This window comes from Salvelinus namaycush, chromosome 8 (genome assembly GCF_016432855.1).
Source record: "Salvelinus namaycush isolate Seneca chromosome 8, SaNama_1.0, whole genome shotgun sequence".
Classification (NCBI taxonomy): domain Eukaryota; kingdom Metazoa; phylum Chordata; class Actinopteri; order Salmoniformes; family Salmonidae; genus Salvelinus; species Salvelinus namaycush.
This window is the reverse complement of record NC_052314.1, coordinates 32804858-32827024: the sequence shown is the minus strand read 5'-3', so window position 1 is coordinate 32827024 and position 22167 is coordinate 32804858. Positions and strand designations below refer to the sequence as shown.

Sequence of the window (22167 nt, the reverse complement as noted above, 5' to 3'; positions counted from 1 at the left end):
CGCCCCCAATAGGCCATGCCATCTGTCTCATCTCCTCCACTCATCCATTACGCTCACCTATCTTCTCTCCTCCTGTCCTCTCCTCCTCTCACCATCCTTTACTCTCACCGCTCTCCTTCTCTCCTCCACCATCTCCACTCCCTGTCTCGGCTCAACCTCAGGGAACAAACAGGAGTTAAGTTTGTACACTGCAAATTTCATTGTTCCTTCAATATTTGTGCACATTAGATTTGTCTTTACAGATATTATTTAAATATTACGACAAATTGGTAACTCTCCCAATATTGGGACATGCATAGTGTAAAGGTCAATTTATTTGGTTTTTCCAAAATTCATGAAGTTTTAAATGTTCAAGAAGTTCAATGTACAGTAACGTGTGAGTGGGAGCAACGTGACCCAAGCACAATCCTTTTTTCCATGAGTCAGCCTACAGTCAACCATCAGCTATGTCCTTCTCCCGAACACATCACACTCGATACACCAGGAGGATGTCTTCACACTACTCAGACAGCATGTCTGCCAATCATAGTGGCCGGAGCAGCACTATTGTTCAACACAGACAGACTAGGGTTGCTTCCCAAATGACACCCTACTCCGTACATAGTGCCTTACTTTTGTCCAGAGCCCTATGGCTGCCCAATGTATCTGTCCCAAATGGTGCCCTACCCTATGTAGTGCACTACGTTTGATCAGAGTCCTGAGCCCCAGTCAAAAGTAGTGCACTATATAGGGGATATGGTGCCAATTGAAACACAGATTAAGACTGATCAGACACCAGTCTAGTACATGCTACAAAGCCCCCCTATCTGGCTCCTCTCTCTATCTATCTGTATACATTTACATCCGACTGATGGTAATTCTGCAATTAACCTGATCCTAGATCAGCTTATACCGATCCCGGTTAACACCAATTACCTCAGCACCCAGCCACACGCCTAACAAGACCTTTGGTAGTTCTGAGAATGCGTCCCAAATGACACCCTATTCCATAGTGCACTACTTTTGACAAGAGCCCTATGGGTACTGGCCAAAAGCAGAGCACTACACAGGAAATAGGGTGCCATTTGGGACATAGACTGAAGTCTTGGGGGTTTTCCGGCTATGTTTGCTGAGCAAGCCAGGAAGGAAGCCGGTCAGCCTGACGGTATCTACAATATCGTCTCCTAGTCCAGATAATGTGTTCCTAGGTGATTTGGAAAAACCCTGCCAGCCGGCCATATGTTTGCAAATATTTCTCTATCAATTTGAGTGTGGATAAAATAATTGTTGTTTCCACTGGCAGGAGAGAAAAACCGAATTTCACACAGACCCATCTACAGTAGCTATAAGCTTCAGAACAAAAACAATTCCTACAGTCAGATTGTAGATTCATGGTCGGAAAGTGTAATAAAATAGAGATGTCAAGACACATCTCTAATCAGTACATCTAACAGCTACGGGCAAATCACAAACTGATGTATTGTTTCTATTTCATCAACCAAGCAGGCTACCAAAAGTAGCAGGACATAAAACGCCCTCTCCACTCTGATCAGTGGTGCAGACATCCCGACATGGTTGGAATCTGTGTGGACATATTGAGCCACGCTGATCAAGACAGAGAAACCCATTGTGGCGGGAATAGATGAGGAGAATAAGAGAGATGAGAGAGACAGACAGAGAGAGAGGGAAAGAGTGAGTGTGTTTTTGCCTGTGCATATGAGTGAGATCGAGAGAGAGAGAGAGAGAGAGAGAGAGAGAGAGAGAGAGAGAGAGAGAGAGAGAGAGAGAGAGAAAAAAAAAGCTAAAGAAAGAATGATCGAGAGAGAGACAGAGAAAAGGAGTGAGAGAGGTGTATCGTACCTTCCAGGACGGTGAGTTTGGCGCTGGTGTTGATCTCTCCCACACTGTTAATGGCAGTGCACTCATAGATGGCCTCGTCCCTGTGGGTCCTCAGGGGCTGGATACGCAGGACGGACCCTGAGCCGTCATCAAACTCTATCACCTGAACACACGGATGGGGAGAGGAGATAAAAGCCATTACAAGCAGACCTATGGTCGTCCTGTGACTAAGATTCAAATCTAAACTGATTTAAACAGTCATCTTAGCACGGGCATCCCTTTGATCGCTATTTCATCAATACGTACAGGACCACCAGAGCACTGTAGAGCCCACTGAGCCAAGGGAACACTCCTTGTTGGATCACTGGCAGGGGGACTAATATAGGGGTAAGAACTTCTATTTACTAGCTAGGCGGGACTGAGGAACTGGGTTTATAGCAAGAGTACAGACTATGCTCCAATTCTACCCAGTCTGCACAAGCATACAGAAAAGGCATACCTGACCAAACTCAAACTCTATTAAGCCATCTCAAATAGAGACTACTCTATTCTGATCTCAATTGCAAAGGACCCTCCGATATTGCATGACTTTGTTGCTGCCCTATGCTCCACAGGCAGGGAGCTAAGAGGAGTAGGTAAGTATGATCTGATACAATCACCCGATTAGAGAGAAATATGTTTTATGAAATGATGACCCTGAGTAGGACAGCAGGTATTTCAGGAAGGCCTTTCAGGAAGCCAGCCTTTAGGGTGGTAAAGACTTAGAGGTCACAGGTCAAGGGAGGGGATCTCCTAAACTTCCTTCCACTGCAGTGGGAAGTGTCTGACCCAAACATCCACATGAGAGGAAAAGAACATTCCAGAACATTCTTTACTCCAATGACTGGATTTGTATCAGTCGAGCACACCTAGGTTCAAATAGTATCTGACATTTTTCAATCACTTTGAGCGTTCACTTGAGCCTGCCTAGAGTGCCAGATAGGCTGGGTTTTCACTGAAGGGGCTATTCCCTTTTGTCCCATTATTCATATTCATAACTCCAAATTCATAATATATACACTACCACTCAAAACTTTGGGGTCACTTAGAAATGTCCTTGTTTTTGAAAAAAAAAAAATATATCATTAAAATAACATCAAATTGATCAGAAATACAGTGTAGACATTGTTAATGTTGTAAATTACTATTGTAGCTGGAAAAGGCAGATTTTTTTATGGAATATCTACATATGCGTACAGAGGCCCATTATCAGCAACCATCACTCCTGTGTTCCAAAATGACGTTCTGTTAGCTAATCCAAGTTTATCATTTTAAAAGGATAATTGATCATTAGAAAACCCTTTTGCAATTATGTTAGCACAGCTGAAAACTGTTGTGCTGATTAAAGAAGCAATAAAACTGGCCATCTTTAGACTAGTTGAGAATCTGGGGCATCAGCATTTGTGGGTTTGATTACAGGCTAGAAAGAGGAGTGGGAGGCCCCGGTGCACAACTGAGCAAGAGGACAAGTACATTAGAGTGTCTAGTTTGAGAAACAGACGCCTCACACGTCCTCGACTGGCATCTTGTTTCAGGAAGATGTGCATATGTCGCGTGTCACTACTTCACAGGAGTGCCATTTGAAAGTAAACTTTTTTTGAAAATCAAAATGCGTTTTTTGGCAGAAATGCTTCTTCAACATGTGAACTTTCATGTGCCTCAATAACACACTTGTATGCCATCTGTAAATACGAATACAGCTGTTAAATTTCGAGCCTGATTACATTCATTTACTTTTAAATTACTTTCCCCTTAAGGAACATTAGAAGACACAAATGTATGTTACCAATTGAATGACATCTATTACAGAAGAAATCAATGTTGAAGTTTACATAGCTGGCCATATATGGATGTAAAATGTTACTTTATGGGTTGGTTATGTAGGCTTCTTCTAACCCATCACTTTCTACTACATATAATAATACTATGAAATGATATCTTTACATTAAATACCATTAAAAAAGTCTATCAGAATTCCAGTCATTCCAATAAATGTTCCACCACTTCATCTTCAAAAATAGGACTTGGAAATATGGAAGTATAGATTTAAACAAATTGTTATACCTGAGCATAACCCCAAAACTAAGGACTTATTAGCCAGCCCTACTCTGTTGTTTATGATTTTGTTGTCAGGCAGACTGATTGGGCTCATTGTTTCAAGTTGAAAAAATGCTATTTACATGTGAAAAATGAACGCTATTTACTATAGACCTATTGTTTACCTTTTTGTTGGTGATACTTTGGTATCTTGATAATATGCAGCTGTTTAAAGGGCAAATCCACAGATTAAATGATAACAAAACGGTCAGCATCCTGGAGTCGCCTCTTCACTTTTGACGTTTAGACTGGTGTTTTGCAGGTACTATTTAATGAAGCTGGCCTCCCACTCCTCTTTTTTTTCTGGTTAGAGCCAGTTTGCGTTGTTCTGTGAAGGGAGTAGTACACAGCGTTGTATGAGAGCTTCAGTTTCTTGGCAATTTCTCATATGGAATAGCCTTAATTTCTCAGAACAAGAATAGTCTGACGAGTTTCAGAAGAAAGTCTTTGTTTCTGGCCATTTTGAGCCTGTAATCGTACCCACAAATGCTGATGCTCCAGATACTTAAGTAGTCTAAAGAAGTCCAGGTTTATTGCTTCTTTAATCAAAACAACAGTTTTCAGCTGTGCTAACAACATTTCAAAAGGGTTTTCTAATGATCAATTAGCCTTTTAAAATGCTAAACTTAGATTAGCTAACACAACGTACAGAAGAGTGATGGTTGCTGATAATGGGCCTTTGTACGCCTATGTAGATATTCCATAAAAAATCAGCCTGTCACGCCCTGGCCTTAGTATTCTTTGTTTTCTTAATTATTTTAGTTAGGTCAGGGTGTGACATGGGGAATGTATGTGTTTTTTGTAGTGTCTAGGGTGGTTGTAAGGTTTAGGGGGTTTATTAGAGTAGTTGGGTTTATGTTTAGTATAGTAGTCTAGCTGTGTCTATGGTTGAGTGTAGGTTTCTAGGAAAGTCTATGGTTGCCTGAATTGGGTCTCAATTAGAGACAGCTGGTTATTGTTGTCTCTGATTGGGAGCCATATTTAAGGCAACCATAGGCTTTAGCTGTTTGTGGGGAATTGTCTATGTCGAAGTGTTTTGTGTCAGCACTGATGTTTGTATAGCTTCACGGTCGTCTGTTCTGTTTGTTGTTTTGGTTTTTCCTTCTTTAAAATAAAAGAAGATGTACTTTCCACGCGCTGCGCCTTGGTCCTCTCTCAGTCCCGTTGACGATCGTGACAGAATTCCCCACCACTTATGCGGGATCAAGCAGCGTGAAAAGCGGCAACAGGAGCAGCGCAAGGAGGAATGGAAATGGGAGCGTAATATGGACTACACTACGTGGGAGGAGATCGACAGGTGGGCGATCGACCCAGGGCGAGTGCCGGAGCCAGCCTGGGATTCTCTGGCGCAGTGTGAGGAGGGATACCGGCGAATGGAGGCAGCACGACGACGCGGTAGGAAGCCTGTGAGTCAGCCCAAAAAAATTCTTGGGGGGGGGCTTAGAGGTAGTGGGCCGAGGGCAGGTAGGAGACCTGCGCCCACTTCACAGGCTAACCGTGGAGAGCGGGAGTACGGGCGAACACCGTGTTACGCAGTAGAGCGCACGGTGTCTCCTGTACGTGTCCATAGCCCGGTGCGGGTTATTCCACCTCCCCGCACTGGTAGGGCTAGATTGGGCATTGAGCCAGGTGCCATGATGCCGGCTCAACGCGTCTGGTCTCCAGTGCGTCTCCTCGGGCCGGCATACATGGCACCAGCCTTACGCATGGTGTCCCCGGTTTGCCTACATAGCCCGGTGCGGGTTATTCCACCTCCCCGCACTGGTCGGGCGACGGGGAGCATTCAACCAGGTAAGGTTGGGCAGGCTCGGTGTTCAAGGGAACCAGTACGCCTGCACGGTCCGGTATTTCCGGCGCCACCTCCCCGCCCCAGTCCAGTTCCACCAGTGCCTACACCACGTAACAGGCTTCCAGTGTGTCTCCAGAGCCCTGTTCCTCCTCCACGCACTCGTCCTATGGTGCGTGTCTCCAGCCCGGTACCACCAATTCCGGCACCACGCACTAAGCCTCCTGTGCGTCTCCAGAGTCCTGTGCATCCTGTTGCTGCTCCCCGCACTAGCCCTGAGATGCGTGTCCCCAGCCCGGTACCACCAGTTCCGGCACCACGCACTAGGCCTAATGTGCGTCGCCAGGGTCCAGTATGCCCTGTTCCTTCTCCCCGCACTAGCCTGAAGGTGCGTGTCCTTAGCCCGGTGCCTCCAGTTCCGGCACCACGCACCAGGCCTACAGTGCGCCTCATCCGGCCAGAGCCATCCGTCTGCCCAGCGCCATCTGAGCCATTCGTCTCCCCAGCGCCATCTGAGCCATCCGTCTCCCCAGCGCCGTCTGAGCCATCCGTCTCCCCAGCGCCGTCTGAGCCATCCGTCTGCCCCGAGCCATTAGAGCCGCCCGTCTGTCCCGAGCCGTCAGAGCCGTTAGTCAGTCAGGAGCCGCTAGAGCCATTCGTCAGTCAGGATCTGCCAGAGCCGCCAACCAGACAGGATCTGCCAGAGCCGCCAACCAGACAGGATCTGCCAGAGCCGCCAACCAGACAGGATCTGCCAGAGCCGCCAACCAGACAGGATCTGCCAGAGCCGCCAACCAGACAGGATCTGCCAGAGCCGCCAACCAGACAGGATCTGCCAGAGCCGCCAGCCAGCCATGAGCAGCCAGAGCCGTCAGCCAGCCATGAGCAGCCAGATCCGTCAGCCAGCCATGAGCAGCCAGATCCGTCAGCCAGCAATGAGCAGCCAGATCCGTCAGCCAGCCATGAGCAGCCAGATCCGTCAGCCAGCCATGAGCAGCCAGATCCGTCAGCCAGCCATGAGCAGCCAGATCCGTCAGCCAGCCATGAGCAGCCAGATCCGTCAGCCAGCCATGAGCCGTACAGCCAGGATCCGCCAGAGCCGTCCAGCCAGGATCCGCCAGAGCCGTCATCCAGCCAGGATCCGTTCCTCAGTCCGGAGCTGCCGTCCATCAGTCCGGAGCTGCCCCTTATCCTGGTGCTGTCCCTTATCCTGGTGCTGCCCCTTAGTCCGGTGCTGCCCCTTAGTCCGGTGCTGCCCCTTAGTCCGGTGCTGCCCCTTAGTCCGGTGCTGCCCCTTAGTCCGGTGCTGCCCCTTAATCCAGTGGGGTTAATGTGGAGGGTGGCCATTTGGAGGAGGCTACGTAAGCGGGTAGTGACTATGGTGGGGTGGGGACCACGACCAGTGCCGGAGCCGCCGCCGTGGACGGACGCCCACCCAGACCCTCCCCTAGACTATGTGCTGGTGCGCCCTGAGTTCGCACCTTAAGGGGGGGGTTATGTCACGCCCTGGCCTTAGTATTCTTTGTTTTCTTAATTATTTTAGTTAGGTCAGGGTGTGACATGGGGAATGTATGTGTTTTTTGTAGTGTCTAGGGTGGTTGTAAGGTTTAGGGGGTTTATTAGAGTAGTTGGGTTTATGTTTAGTATAGTAGTCTAGCTGTGTCTATGGTTGAGTGTAGGTTTCTAGGAAAGTCTATGGTTGCCTGAATTGGGTCTCAATTAGAGACAGCTGGTTATTGTTGTCTCTGATTGGGAGCCATATTTAAGGCAACCATAGGCTTTAGCTGTTTGTGGGGAATTGTCTATGTCGAAGTGTTTTGTGTCAGCACTGATGTTTGTATAGCTTCACGGTCGTCTGTTCTGTTTGTTGTTTTGGTTTTTCCTTCTTTAAAATAAAAGAAGATGTACTTTCCACGCGCTGCGCCTTGGTCCTCTCTCAGTCCCGTTGACGATCGTGACACAGCCGTTTCTAGCTACAATATTCATTTACAACACTACCAATGTCTACACTGTATTTCTGGTAAATTTGATGTTATTTTAATGGACAAAAAAATGCTTTTCTTTCAAAAACAATGTAACGGCTTTCTTCTTCCTCTTCATCCGAAGAGGAGGAGCATGGATTGAACCAAGACGCAGCGTTGTGATAAGACATGATATTTAATAAACAAAACAGAAAACACGACGAACACTTGAATAATTACAAAACAATAAAACGATGTAGACAGACCTGGACGACGAACTTACATGAAACACGAAGAACGCATGAACAGGAAAAATGACTACATAAAACGAACGAACAAACAAAACCGAAAACAGTCCCGTGTGGCGTAACATACACAGACACTGACACAGGAGACAACCACCCACAACAATCAATGTGAAAACACCTACCTTAATATGGCTCTCAATTAGAGGAAATGAAAACCACCTGCCTCTAATTGAGAGCCATATCAGGTCACCCTTTAACCAACATAGAAACACATAACATAGACTACCCACCCAAACTCACGCCCTGACCGTCAAACACATACAAAATAACAGAAAACCGGTCAGGAACGTGACATAACCCCCCCCCTCAAGGTGCGTACTCCGAACGCACCACCAAAAGTCTAGGGGAGGGTCTGGGTGGGCGTCTGACCACGGTGGTGGCTCAGGCTCTGGGCGAGGTCCCCACCCCACCATAGTCAATCCCAGCTTACGTCTCCCCCTTAGAATGACCACCCTCATCTTACACCCACTTAATTTAACTGGTAACTTTAAGATAAGGGGCAGCACCGGGACAAGGGGCAGCCCCGGGATAAGGTAGCTCAGGACAGAGATATAGCTCAGGACAGAGAGGTCGGTCAGGATAGAGAGGTAGCTCAGGATAGAGGGGCAACTCCGGACTGAAGGGCAGCTCCGGACAGAGAGACAGCTCTGGACTGAGGGGCAGTTCTGGATAAATGACCGCTCTGGGCTGAGGGGCAGCTCATGACTGGCTGACGGCTCTGGACGCTCATGGCTAGCTGACGGCTCTGGACGCTCATGGCTGGCTGACGGCTCTGGACGCTCATGGCTGGCTGACGGCTCTGGACGCTCATGGCTGGCTGACGGCTCTGGACGCTCATGGCTGGCTGACGGCTCTGGACGCTCATGGCTGGCTGACGGCTCTGGACGCTCATGGCTGGCTGACGGCTCTGGACGCTCATGGCTGGCTGACGGCTCTGGACGCTCATGGCTGGCTGATGGCTCTGGACGCTCATGGCTGGTTGGCGGCTCTGGCAGATCCTGTCTGGTTGGCGGCTCTGGCAGATCCTGTCTGGTTGGCGGCTCTGGCAGATCCTGTCTGGTTGGCGGCTCTGGCAGATCCTGTCTGGTTGGCGGCTCTGGCAGATCCTGTCTGGTTGGCGGCTCTGGCAGATCCTGTCTGGTTGGCGGCTCTGGCAGATCCTGACTGACGAATGGCTCTAGCGGCTCCTGACTGACTAACGGCTCTGACGGCTCGGGACAGACGGGCGGCTCTAATGGCTCGGGACAGACGGATGGCTCAGACGGCACTGGGCAGACGGATGGCTCAGATGGCGCTGGGGAGACGGATGGCTCAGATGGCGCTGGGGAGACGGATGGCTCAGATGGCGCTGGGGAGACGGATGGCTCAGATGGCGCTGGGGAGACGGATGGCTCAGATGGCGCTGGGGAGACGGATGGCTCAGATGGCGCTGGGGAGACGGATGGCTCAGATGGCGCTGGGGAGACGGATGGCTCTGGCCGGATGAGGCGCACTGTAGGCCTGGTGCGTGGTGCCGGAACTGGAGGCACCGGGCTAAGGACACGCACCTTCAGGCTAGTGCGGGGAGCAGGGACAGGGCACACTGACCTCTCGAAGCGCACTATAGGCCTGGTGCGTGGTACCGGCACTGGTGGTACCGGGCTAAGGGCACGCACCTCAGGGCGAGTGCGGGGAGAAGGAACAGTGCGCACAGGGCTCTGGAGACGCACAGGTGGCTTAGTGCGTGGTGCCGGAACTGGAGGCACTGGGCTGGAGACACGCACCATAGGGAGAGTGCGTGGAGGAGGAACAGGGCTCTGGAGACGCACAGGAAGCCTGGTGCGTGGTGTAGGCACTGGTGGTACTGGGCTGGGGCGGGGAGGTGGCGCCGGAAATACCGGACCGTGCAGGCGTACTGGCTCCCTTGAGCATTGAGCCTGCCCAACCTTACCTGGCTGAATGCTCCCCGTCGCCCGACCAGTGCGGGGAGGTGGAATAACCCGCACCGGGCTATGTAGGCGAACCGGGGACACCATGCGTAAGGCTGGTGCCATGTATGCCGGCCCGAGGAGACGCACTGGAGACCAGACGCGTTGAGCCGGCTTCATGACATCCGGCTCAACGCTCAATCTAGCCCTACCAGTGCGGGGAGGTGGAATAACCCGCACCGGGCTATGCACACGTACAGGAGACACCGTGCACTCTACTGCGTAACACGGTGTCTGCCCGTACTCCCGCTCTCCACGGTTAGCCTGAGAAGTGGGCGCAGGTCTCCTACCTGCCCTTGGCCCACTACCTCTTAGCCCCCCCCAAGAAATTTTTGGGGTTTCTTCACGGGCTTCCGTGCTAGCCGCTTACCTTCATAACTCCGGTCTTGAGCTTGATTCTCCGGCTTCCAGCCACGTCTCCTTGCTGCCTCCTCATACCACCGCTCCTGGGCTCTCGCTGCTTCCATCTCCTCACGAGCGCGGCGATATTCCCCAATATGAGCCCAGTGTCCTTTTCCCTCCAATACTTCTTCCCATGTCCAGGATTCCTGTTTCGTAGGCCACTGCTCGAACTCATGCTGCTTGGTTCTGGTTCGGTGGGTGGTTCTGTAACGGCTTTCCTCTTCCTCTTCATCCGAAGAGGAGGAGCATGGATTGAACCAAGACGCAGCGTTGTGATAAGACATGATATTTAATAAACAAAACAGAAAACACGACGAACACTTGAATAATTACAAAACAATAAAACGATGTAGACAGACCTGGACGACGAACTTACATGAAACACGAAGAACGCATGAACAGGAAAAATGACTACATAAAACGAACGAACAAACAAAACCGAAAACAGTCCCGTGTGGCGTAACATACACAGACACTGACACAGGAGACAACCACCCACAACAATCAATGTGAAAACACCTACCTTAATATGGCTCTCAATTAGAGGAAATGAAAACCACCTGCCTCTAATTGAGAGCCATATCAGGTCACCCTTTAACCAACATAGAAACACATAACATAGACTACCCACCCAAACTCACGCCCTGACCGTCAAACACATACAAAATAACAGAAAACCGGTCAGGAACGTGACAAACAAGTACATTTCTAAATGACCCCAAAATGTTGAACGGTAGTGTAAACTGTCTCTGTATCAGAACATTTAGATTTGTATTTTGTTGAATTGGCCTATTTATTTTCTGCCACAGCACACTCATCACTTATTGTAAGCAAGCTAGTGCCAGTGACTCCTAGTAGGCTACTAACTAGAGACGAGATGAGTGAAATCGGGAAACGTGTGGCTATCAGCTGATCATAGCAAATGATGTTAGCTATGCTGTCAAAAACTATTTTCTATTTTCGCTTGATTTGAATTTGTTGCTGCGGACATCTGCCTCTTACTAGCAAACACTTGCCCCCTTCCCTGTCCATAACAGCGAGAGACACACATCACAGGTCCAACTTAAAAGTAGTTTACCAGTGTTCAAAACCGTAGACAGCACAGAGCACTGCATGCAGAAGTCAGGTGAGTGCGTGCTTGAGACGGGAGGGAGGGGGAATTTAAGATACAAGAGAAATTAAATGAGCTTGTTTGAGGTCTAATTCATTCTTTTTTATATATATATTTTTTAAGAAACAATAAATAAAATAAAGTATTCCAACTAGCTGATAGTCCCCTTTTTGCCCTCCTTTCTCATAAGAAGGCAAACGGGCAGGTACTCGAGCACTGGTTGAGCCCAATCTGTGCACATTCCTGCTGGTCTGTCTGTCTCACTGCCAGTCTGCCTGCCTGCCTGTGTACCTGCCTGTCTGTGTACCTATCTTGTCTGAGCAGGGTGGCGTACCTCCGCATTGCTTCCGGTGCTTCTTTGGTGGAATAAAAGGCAGACAGAGCGAGAGAGGGAGGTGGTCACTCAACTGACAACTGAAACAGACAGACATACTCCATGTGGTTGAGTGCTGCTTTGAAACAAGGATGTGGGTATGCCCATAGAATAAAAATGAATCTGGTAATGTAATTAGGAAAGGTATACTATGTCTGCTTGGGGTTCCTACAGTTTTTCTCAACCTTCTCTGTACGGGCAAGCTAATCCATTCTCATTTATGGGTGACGATTAGCTATGTTGCTAAAATCTGGTGAAAAATCTGTTGTACATCGTATTTGTCAAATTAAAGAAATAAAATACATTAGTAGACCATGTACCTCAAAGCGCTGAGAGCTGACTTTCTTGCCCTTCTTCATCCAAGTGATGCGTGGCTTGGGATCGCCCACCGCCTGGCATACGAAGGATGCCACGCCTCCCGAAATACCTGTCTGGTCATCTGGAGACTTGATGAAACTGGGCATGCCTGGGAGAGAGAAAGAGGACATCCAATGTCAATCAATCAAAAAACTCCCTAGGAGGATGAAACCTCAGGGAGGAGGCCGATACTCTGCTGACTGAACCAGGTAGAAGTTAGGAATACGTACAGTAGGTCTTCACATACAGTAGGACCATGAAGACCAGACCAAAAGCAAGAGAAAGACAACAACAACACAGGAGCATACAGCTCTGGGCAGGTTACAGGCCATTCAGATTTCCCTACCAGTTGATGTTCAGACAGTAACAATGTGTTTTCAAAATCTGATACCAAACTGCCTGCAGCCAAATCAAGTCAAAAAAAGTCTGCGAGCATAAAACAGTCCAGTGCTGTACTGTCCTTCCTGTCTTGTATTGTGTGTTGCCGTAATTCCAGTGCCTGTAAGTCTCAGTCTCATTTATAGTCATACAAAACTAGCAGATACTACTCTCCCTTGTCATGCCTGAACAAACCAGCCCTATGTGCCCTGGTCAAAAGTATTGCACTAAATATGGAATAGATTGTCATTTAGGACAGGATTTCTCAAACGCTGTTCTTGGCCCCCCTCTGGTTTCACGTTTTGGTTTTTGCCTTAGCACTACACAGCTGATTCAAATAATCAATGCTTGATAATGGAGTTGGTTATTTGAATCAGCTGTGCAGTGTTATGGCAACAAATTCTAGTGTCAAGAGTTAAATTAACACTGTAAAGCATTAAATGAACCCTATTGGTGTAAAAGAATCCCAGTGCTGGTGTTAATAACCAGAGTTGAACCAAAACCATGCCTGTCATTATCCTATTTCCCAGCATGATCTATTGCAGGTTGATTTTTAGTATTGTTGTTTCAATATCTATGTTTTTGCATATACATCCGTTGATTACTCTTATGCTACTCAGATATAAATTACATACATTTTTCAAAACAATGCCATCTGTTAATTGGACTTTTTTCACCTGTTACTGAAATGGTTGTTCAAGTTTAGATGTTTAAGGTAGTCTCATATAGTACTGTTCCCAACCCTGGGAGTCATTCTAAGCGGAGGTTGAGCGTTCAATTTGCCTGCTGGGGGGCAAGGATACCCCCAGCTCTGCTAAAACCATTGACAACTGCGTAATTTGATTGTAATATAATCACATTTTAAAGAGCGTAATCAGAACTACACATTTCTGATTATTCCATGGGAAAAAAATCACATATTTAGTGCTATCATCAGAGTTATACAGCATGTAACTGTATGCTTTTCATGATCAGTAAACATCAATTGATCATGTAATTTCAGATAGATAAGGGTAGCCTGACAATATCTCAATATTGGCCACCATTAATTGGATATTTGAGTGATATAAAATAAAAGTGATATATACCTGAAAAGTATGATTGGTTAAAGTTCATTTCCCATCCTTTGTGGGCTCTGCCTGTCAAGCAGCAGAAGGGCACATTTGCCGATGTACTGTTAACTGATAATGTTAACTTCGCAAGCTACTTGTAGAAATGTTGTACAGTTGGCTAAACATAGTAGCAAGTAGACCAAATGTACTTTTTTCGTAGGCCTACCTAGAGAAGTTAGCTTACATTGTCCCCTTTTCAACATTGTTTTTAAGAGTGTTAAATAATCACAATTGCAGCTGACAGACATGATAGCTACACTACATTGATTGATGGACCATGTCAAATTGGCTAGCTAGCTAATAACAGATCACGTCAATATGGCTAGTTAACAAGCTAACTTTCAGGGGATAAGCTAAATGGCTACATCCAAATATTGTTTGATTTGCTTGCCAGCTACACTGAATGTACAAATGATTTGGAACATCTGCTCTTTCCATGACAAAAACTGACCAGATGAATGCAATGATCCCTTATTAATGTCACCAGTTAAATCCACTTCAATCAGTGTAGATGAAGGGGAGGATACAGGTAAATAAAATATTTTTAAAGCCTTGAGACAATTGAGACATGGATTGTGTATGTGCCATTCAGAGGGTGAATGGACAAGACAAAAGATTTAAGGGCCTTTGAACAGGGTATGGCAGTAGGTGCAAGCACACAAGTTGGAGTGTGTCAAGAACTGCAACGCTACTGGGTTTTTCATGCTCGACATCTTGTAGATTCCATGCTCCGACAAATTGAGGCTGATCTGAGGGCAAAAGAGGATGCGACTCAATACTAGAAAGGTGTTCCTAATGTGACTTGCAGGCCGGATGGGGCCTGTAAACTATGAGTTTCAGGCCACTATATTAGGGTAAATCTAGACCCTCAAAAGAAGGCCTTTTGAAATAATGTATGTCTTGTATTGTCTTAAAACATTTCTGGTTTGGGATTTTTGTATGTTTATTCAATTCATGGTTCTTTAGAGACCCTAAAATGGTTCCCAAATGACATCACTCTCAAGAACCTTATTTTTATTTTTTATTTTTTATGAGTGTGTAGTATTCTGCTTGTTGTTCTCTAGCTTGTGTGTGTGTGTGTGTGTGTGTGTGTGTGTGTGTGTGTGTGTGTGTGTGTGTGTGTGTGTGTGTGTGTGTGTGTGTGTGTGTGTGTGTGTGTGTGTGTGTGTGTGTGTGTGTGTGTGTGTGCGTGTGTGTGTGTGTGTGCTCCTAGCAGTAGATGCATTATGCAGAACTATGCCTGCCCTTGGCCTGTTTTCAGAGAGCAGGAGGGCTGTGTACTGTATGTCAGTGTCTCTGTGTTAGGGTGCATTTACAGAAAGCGTCCCAAATGGCACCGTATTCCCTTAATAGTGCACTACTTTTTATCAGAGCCCATTGGGGTCTCGTCAAAAGTACTGAATTATTAAGGGAATAGGGTTACACTTATGACACAGCCACAGTATTTGTAGGATGAGGAAGGGGCACAGAGGGTAAATAAAATGTGATGTGTGGGCGCTAGATGTAGGGAGTAGTGAGACATAGCCGACAGCAGTGTAATTACCACCCTTCTTTCTCTCTTTTTCCCCTCCCGCCATCCCTCCCTTTTATCCTGCCCCAAAAGATCCTCCTGGCGTTAGCGTTTCTCCTAAACTGAGCGCTTATGTCACCGCTGTAACTCTGACAGAGACCCTAAGTGAGCGTTGAGCTCTCCTCACCGCTCTGTGCTGTCCTGTGATGATGTAATGGCGACCATGTTCCGCTCTGTAGACTTTACGTTCCAAATGCCACCCCTTTCCCTACTTATTGCAAAACCTTTGACCAGGGCCTATAGGGCACCCTATCTCCTATGTGTAGCGCAAAGGTAATGCACTATAAAGGGAATAGGCTGCCATTTGGGACACACCCTGAGATGATACCATAGCAGGCTCCTGTCCCTGCCATTATTGTTCCTCTCCTGTGGTTTGTGGTCTGTGGCTGCTCTTCATACAACACATCCCACAAGGTATTATGTGAGAGACCGAGCTGGGCCACCCAGAGGCATTCACACACACACACACACACACACACACACACACACACACACACACACACACACACACACACACACACACACACACACACACACACACACACACACACACACACACACACACACACACACACACACACACACACGTGAAACAATATTGTGAGTTGAGTCATTCAAAGCACATAGCACCTGTTCTCACTTTAAGTGGATACAGCTGAAGACAGTGGCAATATCCGAAACCCATAATAGCATACTACATACTTAAACTACATATTATGTACTCATCGTCGCATACTATTTAGCACGTACCGTTTAGTAAAAAGTATGCAGTGTACCACAACCGCAACACAGTAGCGGCTCCTGACAGGCTGAGTAGGTTGGACGGGGCCGAGTGTGGGTGGATTCTTCCAAATTCATACATGTCCAATTTGATACATTTTTCTAAACTCTGAATAGAATAGGAATGGAGCACGATTGGGGAGTAACGGATTACAAAAAAACAGTAACTGTAATCCGCTATATTACCAGCTAAAATATTGTAATTAGATTACAGATACTTTTGAAAAACTAGATGATTACTTTGAGTATTACTTTTACATTCAGAAAGGACGTTTGCGAGCAACAAAATATTTGATACTTCTCTGTTTACTCAAGGACATTCAAATCAGCATTGAAAAAAGATGCAAGTTTAAGTTTATTCCAAGTCAGTCAGTCACTATGATGACACACCAAATGTGTTTGATGGATCACGGGAAAAGAGCAGGAATAGGCTTTTGTAGGCTACAGTCCAAGCTATTTCTTCCAATTGTGCGACTGCTGTTGGCATCCAAATATTATCCAACTTGAATAAACGCTTGGAGGTAAGGATGACAGCAGTGGTGTAGCCTACGGCGGCAATACAGATATCACTTATTATTGATATCTACTTAGCGCATTGATGTGAATCACACTGCTGCTCTCTCATTTAGCTATTTGCGCCTCACGGATTGAGGTTGTTGTTGGTGGCTGTTTACAAATCTACATGTGTATTTGAACCCAATGATGGTTCAATTCAACAAGTTTAAGCTGCCTATCAATCATTGTTTTTGAAACCAGTGGACAGCCAGTGAAAAATGCACTCTTGCAACAGCTGCATAGTGCAGATCCAAGCCTAGGGAATGAAAGTGGATTGTTTATTGCTCAATCTAAATCATAATGATAAAAAAATCCATAGGCCTAATGGACACATGCTTAAACTCACACAGTTTTGATAGACTTAAAGGGGCTATCTGTAGATGCTACATACATTTTTGGATTTATAAATTATATATACACTACAGTTAAAAAGTTTGGGGTCACTTAGAAAAGTCATTGTTTTTCATGTCCAATCAATTGACTTTACCACAGGTGGACTACAATCAAGTTGTAGAAACATCTCAAGGATGATCAATGGAAACAGGATGCACCTGAGCTCAATTTCGAGTCTCATAGCAAAGGGTCTGAATACTTAAGGTATTTCTGTTTTTATATTTAATACATTTGCTTTGTCATTATGGGGTACTGTGTGTAGATTGCAGCGGATTTTTAAAAAAAATCCATTTGAGAATAAGGCTGTAACGTAACAAAAAGTGTAAAAAGTCAAGGGGTCTGAATACTTTCCGAAGCCACTGTATTTATTAGTGAAACCAAAGAGCTGTAACATAAATACATTCAATCAAATAGCCTAGGACATACACCAAAACTTTTCAAATGTTCAAATCAAAAGGCTATTGCACAGAAAAACGTGGACAGTCGGGTGCATCGCAAATTCAGAACCGCTGGACAAAAATGACATCAAAATGACTGCTGCTTGATCCATAAATTAAATAACTAAATAGGTAGCCTAGACTGCAAAACTAAAACATTCCATATGTTCAAATCAAAAGGGCTGATTAACATGACATCAATAACGCAGCCACATCCCAAATCCCCAGTGCCGATACGTTCAGAAATAAAAGATGGTTTAGTATTTTGTTGAAAAGCTCTGACGAAGGCTAAGAGAACTAGAAACACTCTGCCATGAGAAAACAGAAATCCACTTTGGATAGAAAAATACTTATTTTTTCAAAGATGTAGCCTACGATGCAATACTTGGGATCATTTTAAGGAGAACAAAACTAACTTAGCCTACATTTGTACACCACCATATGTAACAGTATAGCTTCTCGCCCCTACCTGGGCTCGAGCCAGGGACCCTCTGCACACATCGACAATAGCCACCCCCGAAGCATCGTTACCTATCACTCCACAAAAGCCGCGGCCCTTGCAGAGCAAGGGGAACAACTACTTCAAAGTCTCGGAGCGAGTGACGAGCTAGCTATTTCACATCGGTTGCATATAGAAGATTCGCTATTCGGCATCTTCCCAATTCAATAGCCTGGCTTTGTTGTTTGGCTGCTTGGGGAGAACTAGGCCTTATCACTCACAGCCCACCTCTTCCAAAGCATTGTGGAAAAGTGTGCATCGAATTCTACTTCATCTGAAGAGCTGAAATTAGTATAACATCCAGGCATTTAAACCATACTCGATTTTCAAAAATTAAAATACTACATTTTCGCATACTGACAATGCGTCATGCATGTGTTCTTTCCCGTATTTTTTAAATTTATTTTCGATAGCGCATCCCCATATCTAATTGAACAGCCGTTGTCAAAGCCAAAAAAGATTATGACATCCAGGAATTTAAGGTATACAATATTTTTGAAATGGTGCATACTATTAACCATTATTTTTTCACACACTCAAACAGCCTATTATTTAGCGCGCAAGTACGGGTATTCAGACACGGCAAGTTTGTAAACTATTTATTGTGGGTAAATTGGCTCCATTAACAATGGCTGTCAATACTAGTTTAACTCACATTGTTTAACAAAGAGGCACACATATACTTTATGTCATACTGTCCATTGGAACTATGCTAAGCCCTAAACCCACCATGCTAGAGCTATGACAAATCCCATGAAGTTAAATATAATTCATATCCCCGCCATCATCATCATCATAGACAACACTCCATATCTAACCGTCGTCTCTAATAGGGTGCTGTGTGTATACAGCACAGTGAGTGGTATCCATAAGGAGGGATATGCTATTGCACAACACACACACAGACAATACAGTGGAAGAAAGAATTACACCCTCCTTAGACACAGCCATGCTGATAACGCAGCCAAAGCGCTCTCTCTCTTGCCTTCTCGAGGCTCATATAACGAGAGATATATGCCTTCTGTTCGACTGTGAATTGTTTCATCTTAATCTAATTGAGAAAGCGACAATCTCTTTGGATAAACTGAGAGAACTACAGTAATACCATGACATAAGCATGCTCTATGGTGGTAATTAAAAATGGGATGTAATAAATGTATCACTAGTCACTTTAAACAATGCCACTTTATATAATGTTTACATACCCTACATTACTCATCTCATATGTATATACTGTGCTCTTTATCATCTACTGCATCTTGCCTATGCTGTTCGGCCATCGCTCATCCATATATTTATATATTACTGCACGGTCGGAACTAGAAGCACAAGCATTTCGCTACACTCGCATTAACATCTGCTAAGCATGTGTACGTGACCAATAAAATTTGATTTGCTCATTTGCTTGTCCACCACCATGGGCAAAAGTGTGTAATTCCGCTGTGGAACCGAGTTTTACACGTCCGCCTCTATGGCTAAAAGAAACAAGAACACAGCCCAGTCTCTGGGGGAGAGTTGCAGACTAAGGGACAGGATAGATATACCACTGTCTGTCGGTCTGCCAGCTACCTCCACTCTTATATCTGTCCTCAAATAAAAACATCTGCAGGGTTGAATCAATATTTTTCGACTGGCACAGTGTCACAACAACAACAACAACTTCAAAATGGCTGTCTAGGAGTGGTCCGTTTAGGTTGTATAGAAAGAGAAGGAAGGTGATGTGACCGGGGATGGGAGGGGGCAGTATTCAGGAGGACAAGGTTTCCCTTTAAAATACAATGTAAGAGGAAAAGAGGAGCAGAGAAAGACATGAAGAGCGAGAGAGAGAAAGAGTGTGAGCAAGCAAGAGAGAGAGAGGGACAGAGGGAGAGAAGAGAGAGTCACAGCGGTGGTGACGTAGGTTCTCAATCTGAGGGATGCGGTGGGGGACAGAGGTTGAGTTCACACCATTATTTAGCTATTTATTTCGTATGGTCACAACAGCCTGACCCCTGGGTCATGACATTCTAAATGTAAAACGTGCTTAGCTTGTAAAAAGTGCTCTGCTTTCCCTCTCCTTCAGCCCCACGCTTATATGACTGACAGCTGTGCATTCTCTCTCCACCACATTCACATGTGACCCTGTGACTATGCTGAATGTCTTCTTTTTTAGAAAGAGGGAGAACGAGAGAGAGAGGTGAGAGAAGAGATACACTCTTACAAAAAAGGGTTCCAAAGAGATTCTTCGTGTAGGGATAGGGTTCTACCAATAACGGTTTTATTGCAGGGATATTTTCTGAATTGTTTGTTTTACTGTTATATCTGTTGTTTTTGCATTGATTGGTTGATTAATTTTATGCTACGCAAAGATAAATAACATACTGTTTTCTAAACTAATCCAATCTGTTAGTAGTTGGTTGTCCTGTTTTGATGATTGAGGTAGTGTCGGTATTCAATCTTCCCTAACCGGCAGTCATTCTGAATGCAGGTGGGGGGTGATTAACAATTCTAGAGAGAGAGAGAGAGAGATGAGAAAGAGAGAGAGAGAGGGAAAGAGGTGTGAGAGAGATAGAGAGAGAGTAGATGGTGAGAGAGAGAGAGAGAGAGAGAGAGAGAGGAGATACAGAGAGCTGAGAGAGAGAGAGAGAGGTATGTGAGAAAGATTTGAGAGAGAAAGAGAGAGAGAGTGACAGAGAGAGGAGACAGAGAGAGAGAGAGAGAGAGAAAGCTGAGAGAGAGAGCAAGAGAGAGGAGAAAGAGGAGATAGAGAGAGCTGAGAGAGGAGATAGAAAGAGAGAGAAAGAGCCAAATTACGTTGTTCCTCAAAAGAACAGACATGGAAACAACCACACATTCACAGCCCAGTAAGCTGTACAACATCAGCAATTCATGCAGATGGGCCAAAACAGCACAGAAGAATACCAAAAAGCAACCTGGAACCAAAATATCCAAACAACTTAGATAACTTTCGATACCACATTTACTTATAGTAAAGAAGGCATCAATCTAGCAGTAAAAACATCAACTATATATTCAGGCAAACGGCAAAAGAAGTACAACTGAAATTGATAAAAAACAAAACGAAAAAGACCACAGATGACAACTGGTTTGATGCAGATTGTAAAATTGTAAGGAAAAACTTAGAACACTATCCAACCAAAAGCACGGAGGCACAAATAATGATGAATTACGCCTTCATTATTGTGAGACTTTAAAACTCTATAAACATACACTCAGAACCAAAAAAGCACAGTACAACAGCAAGCAGCTGACACTAATTGAGGAGTCCATAAACACAAACAACTTCTGGCAAAATTGGAAAAAACAAAAAAAATTGAAACAATAGGAATTAGCGATACAAAATGGTGACATATGGACAACCCATTTTAAAACACTCTACAACACCTTTCAAATTGACACAAACGCAGAGCAATGCCAAATTCATGAGAAGTTGAATGGATTAGAAAAAGCTATAAAGGACAATCAAAATCCATTGGACTCCCCAAGTACTGACCAGGAGCTCTATAAGAAACTTCAGGCCCTCAAATTTAAAAAAGCATGCGGACCTGATGGCATCGTAAATGAGATGCTCAAACTCACTAGTGCAACATTTCAATTGGCTATATTAAAACGGTTTAATTTGATCCTGAGTGTAGGTTATTTCCCTGACATCTGGAATCAAGGACTCATAACCCCAATTTTTAAGAACGAAGACAAATTTGACCCTAACAATTACAGAGGCATTTCTGTGAACAGTAACCTGGGGAAGGTTTTCTGTAGTATTATAAATGTAAGAGTTCTAAACTTCCTTAATAAGCACAATGTCTTGAGTAAAAGCCAAATTGTATTTATACCAAAACATCACACGACTGATCATATTTACACCCTGATAGATAAACATGTCCAACAAAATAATTCCAAAATATACGAGTGCTTTATCAACTTCCAAAAAGCATACAGGACTGTTTTACAACGTTATTGAAAGTGGTGTAGGTGGTAAAACATATGATATAATTAAATCAATGTATACTGGCAATGCGTGCAGCATTAAAATTGGCAAGATAATAACAGAATTCTTTAAGAAGGGGCGGGGCCTTCGCCAGGGTTGCAATCTGAGCCCTGCACTCTTCAATATTTACATCAACGAATTGGCCACTATTCTAGAAACATCCTCAGGTCCTGGTGTTAGTCTCCACAATTCAGAGGTTAAATCCTTACTCTTCGCAGATGCCCTATGCCTGCTGT

At 45.2% G+C, this 22167-nt stretch overlaps 1 protein-coding gene across 1 annotated transcript in view; it reads right to left on the bottom strand.

Moving 5' to 3' along the window:
• The window catches only part of LOC120051885 (receptor-type tyrosine-protein phosphatase F), a 224189-nt gene extending 211863 nt beyond the window's left edge, over positions 1 to 12326 (bottom strand). The window contains exons 1-2 of the mRNA XM_038998772.1: positions 12183 to 12326; positions 1840 to 1981 (exon numbers count right to left, since the gene is read on the bottom strand). Coding sequence (XP_038854700.1) covers positions 1840 to 1981; positions 12183 to 12326 — 286 coding nt within the window. The remainder of the gene's footprint in view (positions 1 to 1839; positions 1982 to 12182) is intronic.
• Positions 12327 to 22167: the final 9841 nt, after the last annotated feature.